The sequence below is a fragment of the Pseudonaja textilis genome, chromosome 2, assembly GCF_049901715.1.
Source record: "Pseudonaja textilis isolate UNSWEBS1 chromosome 2, rPseTex1.2, whole genome shotgun sequence".
NCBI lineage: Eukaryota > Metazoa > Chordata > Lepidosauria > Squamata > Elapidae > Pseudonaja > Pseudonaja textilis.
In genome coordinates, this window is record NC_141991.1 from 143,657,765 (window position 1) to 143,662,936 (window position 5,172).

Here is a 5,172-nt window from a genome sequence, read left to right on the forward strand (position 1 = left end):
AGTCTAACTTAGAAGGATAATTGGTCATTGAGATAGAGCAGGTCTTTTGTTTCAAATAACTGGAGTAGCTCTTCATTCTGCCAGGGCTAAGAAAGGTTTCTCCAATTTTGCACCATTAGAACTTGTACAATCCAAATGTCTAAGATCAACCCCAAATTGTGGCTCTAATGACACCCTGCACCTATTGACAGGCTTTATGAGTAGGGGGTAGAGTGGGAAGGCCATACTTACCTATTGGCTCAGACTATCCTTTTTTTTCCCTCTTAGCCTTGCCCCATTAACTATGAGTGATGGGTTTTTTCAACCCACATGGAAACAGGCTTTGGCAACTAATATCTCAACCTGAGCTTCTATCCAGATCTTCTATTCAGCACAGAATATGGCCAAAGCACTCATTAAACAGCATGTAGCAGACACAGAGGGACAATTGGATCTAGTCACAACCCCAAATTTATTGGCAGTGAACAGGCATTCTAGCTCTTCTGTGGCACATCCAAACACTTAAGGGGTTTTACTCATGCACACTGTCAGGCCTTCCCTCAACTGTCCTTGATGACCAATACAGGAAAATTATTGACCCAGAGAAACAATGCCTCTGTGACTCCAGACACCTAGAAACAATACAACATGTCCCTCTCCACTGCCTGTACTACATCTATATAAGTCTCATCTCACTTTTTGTTCTTTTTACAACCCTGTAGCTTCTTAATTCAAGATAGGATCAGGGCAACTGGGTGGAGCTGAGCATTTACTAGCTGGATACCCTTCCTGATGCCTACTTGGAGCTTGCAGCATATGGTCATAGGCCATTTTGAATGGTACACAAATGTAGCTATATCCCTATCTGTCTATCAATAACAGATTGGTCTAAATGCCAAGCTTCTGGAAATTCCCTAGCGTTTTTGATTTTGCTTGATGTTCACAGTTTCCCAGTTGAAACTTTGGTTCAATCAAACCATGTGTTATGAGATTAAGATGTTTTCATTGTGTCTTCTAGCTGCTGGTTGGTGTTCATGTTCATGTTCATACATTCTGCTAATTTGCTGCCTGTCTATCCTATGTAGTGGCTGTTATACTTCCTACACTGAATACTGTAGATGGTCTCCTGTTTTTCCTTCTTGAGCTATTGGGACTTTCAGTTGTATGTGTGGAAATGCTGTACTTTCTAGATGCTACATTACAGTCTCTGCTGTGAGTCCTGAGAGTGGTAATCCCATAGTTGTTCTTCTGATTTCTTGGTATATTTGTCCATTAAACTAAAAGTATGTAGTGAGGGAGAGGCTGGTGAGATCCATTATTCTGGTATTTTAATCTTAGTATATTTGGCTAGGTTGGGTATGTTTTGTAGTACTACTGCCATGGATTCTTCAGCTCGTTCCAGGTCTATGGACATGAAGAACACTGCATGAAACCATAATTTCATTTTCTTCTATTTTTAGGCCTTTGATTTTCTGGAGGCACTGAGGGGGAGAATTGATAGAATATTCATTTCTCTCTATGAGATGTTCAAACTTTTTTGTTAAGTGCAGACTTTTTGGAAGAAGATTAACCAATCATTCTAGAATTTGTCAATTTCTTTTCCACCAGACTGCAAGGTCTGTACAGCCTCACTACATACAACCCAGCGAAAGAGTTTTGTCTACATATTTTGATGCATTATTGATTACTCCTTGAATGTACACTTTTTGCGTATTTTAAAATATTATAGATTTTAGAACAATTTTATTGGAAGTACATTTTCTGTGTATATGCTTTTATACGAAAATAGTTCCATGCTTATTTTTCTTCACACGTATGTATTTTTGTCTGTCTGTCTGTCTGTCTGTCTGTCTGTCTGCCTGTGTGTTAGGAAGTGCATCTCAATATTCTGAAGTCGGGGTCTATGATACATATGTATTCCAAGTCCACCTATGCCTTCAGCATGTCCATCCGAAATCAGCATATTAAAATGCCATTCATCTCTATTTGAAAATTTGTCAAGACTTGTTGCTATTAACATGCCAGGTAATGTTAAAACTCATAAATGAATTATCCTCTGAGTGGATTAATTTCATCTTTCATCTATCCTAAATAGATTTCATCTCAATTATATTTAGACCAGTTGCAGTCTTTCAGAACAGTTTCCTTGTGACTGTGATATTTCCAAAAATCATCAGAATGCTTCCTAAATTATTCTATAATTAAATATATTTAAAAAATTAATCACTACATTTTTAAAAAAATAACACTGGAAATGTTTGTGACTCTGCTTATTTCAGATCTTGGAATTCAAGTAATCATCTCCATCAAATCTGTTTGTATGATTCATTTTATTGCATTATTTGCATTTTTTTTAATTTTTCAAAAAGCCATCATTTGCAATGTTATTCTACTACTTGTAAATATGGTGAGTTCTACAATGTTTAGTTAGCTCAGTGGATGTGTTTTATAGATGATTTTACTTTGCAAATAAAAGAACAGGAATGTTGTTATCATTTTTTTTTTTTTTGTAAAGAGAAAGGTAACATTCTTAGAAAATTAATACCAATACCAGTTTTTACTAGTTTTGTAGAGTAACTCTGAGGAAATAGTTTTATGGGGTGATCTTTCAAGTTTCACTCCACAGAAAAGTTACTGGAAATTTTACCTGTTAATAGCAATTTCATTTTTGATTGCTAAAACTTTAAATCGTGAGCACCACCACACCCTCAACACAACAGGGAAGCATCAGCAGCCCAGGAGCAACAACAAGTTTGGAGAAACATAAAAAAGGATCTATATCAGGGGTGGGATTCTACCAGTTCACACTTATTCACTAGAACTGGTTGTTAACATTCTAAGCAGTTCAGAGAACCAGATGTTAAAAGAAATTACTGGCCTAATCCTGTAACAAAGGAAAGAAGGAAACATTCTGGTGTTGCTTCCAGAAGCTGCCTTTCCGTTAACCCTTATTACATTCTTGGCAGGACTAGACTTTCTGTCTCAGGAACTTCTCTGGAGTTTTTTCCCCCTCCTTTGCTGGTACTTTGCTTGTGTAGAGTGACCATTCAAAGTTACAATGGCACTGAAAAAAATCACTTATGACCATTTTTCACACTTACGACTGTTGCAGCATCCCCACAGTCATGAAAGGCCAGCCAAGGAGATGCGTGCCTCGATGTGAGTGATATTGAGTTGGCCACGCCCAGCCAATAACATGACCACCAAGCCATGTCCATCCAGTCACATGACCACCAAGCCATGCCCACCAATAAGCCATGCCTACAGAAATGGTTGTTAAAGAATTTGAATCCCACCCCTGATCTGTATGGAATAGATGCATGTTCAACTGGCCATAGGAAGCTTGCTAACTGATGGATTGGGACTGAGGATGGAAAAACAGGAGAACGGAAACTGGCTGGGCAAGCTGGCTGGGATCCTGAACAGGGTAGTTCCTGTTTCCTGAACCAGATAGTTCCCATTTCCACCAATCTAGTAAATATTTGAATACTGCAGTAAGGAAAATCTTTGTTTAGATAGAATTCCCCCGCACACACCCAATTATGCAACTTGCAAACATGCTTACAGACCCTACCCACACCCACTGCATCTTGAGCCCAGATTATACCAAAGATTGGTGGGGATATGATAACAATTAGATATGCTCCATTATTGCAACCACTTATTCTTTTATCAGTGAAAAATGGGAATCCATTTACCAGAAATGACACAGCCTGACATGTAGCAGTGGTTTCAATTCATGCCTTCAAATTTCAAATCTAGTTCTCCGCCTACCAATCCACTTTAACTCTCATAAGGTTCATCATGTACCATTAACTATAATCACCCAACAATCATCCCTTAGATTTTGTTCTCCTTATTGTTTCTATAGATATTCATTAAACAACAAATTTAACATTTTATGTGATTCCTGCAACAGGAGATTATCATTCTTAGTATAACAATATCCCAGGTACAAACTCAGATTGGGACATAGCCAGGATTCACCTTGCTGCGGTTTCCTCTCCCTCTCTCACAGAAATGCAGATTTTGAGGAACAGAGAAAGAACTGAAACAAGTCGGCAGTTTTTGTCCTTCCAATAAATCTTTTCAGAGCAGCTTTGATCTCCTTGTTTCTAAGAGTGTAAATGAATGGATTGAGCATGGGAGTCACCATTGTGTACATGAGAGAAGAAATCATGTTCTGTTCTGGACTCCTGGAGTTTGGCTGCAGGTAGACCCAGCAGAGGGTGCCATAGAAAAGGGTCACCACACCCAAGTGAGAACCACATGTGGAAAAGCCTTTTGTTCCCCGTTTGTGGATGGGACTCTTAAGAATGGTGCAGAAAATGCAGGCGTAGGAGATCACGATGAGGATAAATGGGCCCAATACATCCACATAGCTCTCAATTAGAGAAATTGTTTCTATAACGCTTGTGTCTGAGCATGCCAGACGTAACAAAGGGAAGAACTCACAGAAGAACTGGGGGATCTTCTTAGAGGAACAGAAAGAGAGAGGGAACATTATCAATGTATACAGCACTGAATTGAGGGATGCCAGGAGCCAACAGATTGCCACAAGTAAGAAGCAGCGCTTGTGGCTCATCCGTGTGGCATAAAGCAGTGGATGGCAGATGGCCATATAGCGGTCATAGGCCATCACAGCCAAAAGATAGTTGTCTGTGTTGGCAAAAGTCATGTAGAAATGCATTTGCATCAAACAACCACTATAGGATATAGTCCTGACCTGGAAGAGAAGGTTTTGCAGCATCTTGGGGACAGTCACAGAGGCAAAGCCCACATCTGCCAAAGAAAGATGCTTGAGGAAGAAATACATGGGGGTCTGCAGAAGGTGAACATCCGAGGAAATCAGCAGAACAATCAGTAAATTTCCCAGGACTGTCAGGAGATACATGGATAGGAAGAGCAAGCCCAGAAGGTGTTGATGCTCTGACTGGAAGGAGAAATCCATAAGAATGAAATCTGATGAATCCGTGTGGTTCTGTTTTGCCATAACTCAACTATGGAAAAGAATAAAAAAAAAAGATACAGAGATATGCAGCAGTTCACTCAGAAGAATCCCACGTTGAATGTGACCAAAGGTAGAAACAGAGAAAAGAAGCAAGACAAGCCATAATATGTGTGCTGGACTCCCTCCTGCCTCATTTCAATAGGTAAGGTAAAGGGTTTTGACACAAAGAGCGAATCAGGCAC

At 39.5% G+C, this 5,172-nt stretch overlaps 1 protein-coding gene across 1 annotated transcript; it reads right to left on the reverse strand.

Annotated features, from left to right (window-relative positions):
* Window positions 1-3,991: 3,991 nt before the first annotated feature.
* On the reverse strand, window positions 3,992-4,972 carry LOC148127136 (olfactory receptor 1F1-like). The gene has a single exon (XM_087923191.1). It carries the CDS (start codon window positions 4,970-4,972, stop codon window positions 3,992-3,994), a length of 981 nt encoding a protein of 326 aa, XP_087779317.1.
* Between the last annotated feature and the right edge of the window lie 200 nt (window positions 4,973-5,172).

Bases quoted from the DNA above. Each gene is read 5' to 3' on its own strand.
- LOC148127136 (XM_087923191.1), bottom strand. From the start codon at position 4,972: ATGGCAAAACAGAACCACACGGATTCATCAGATTTCATTCTTATGGAT.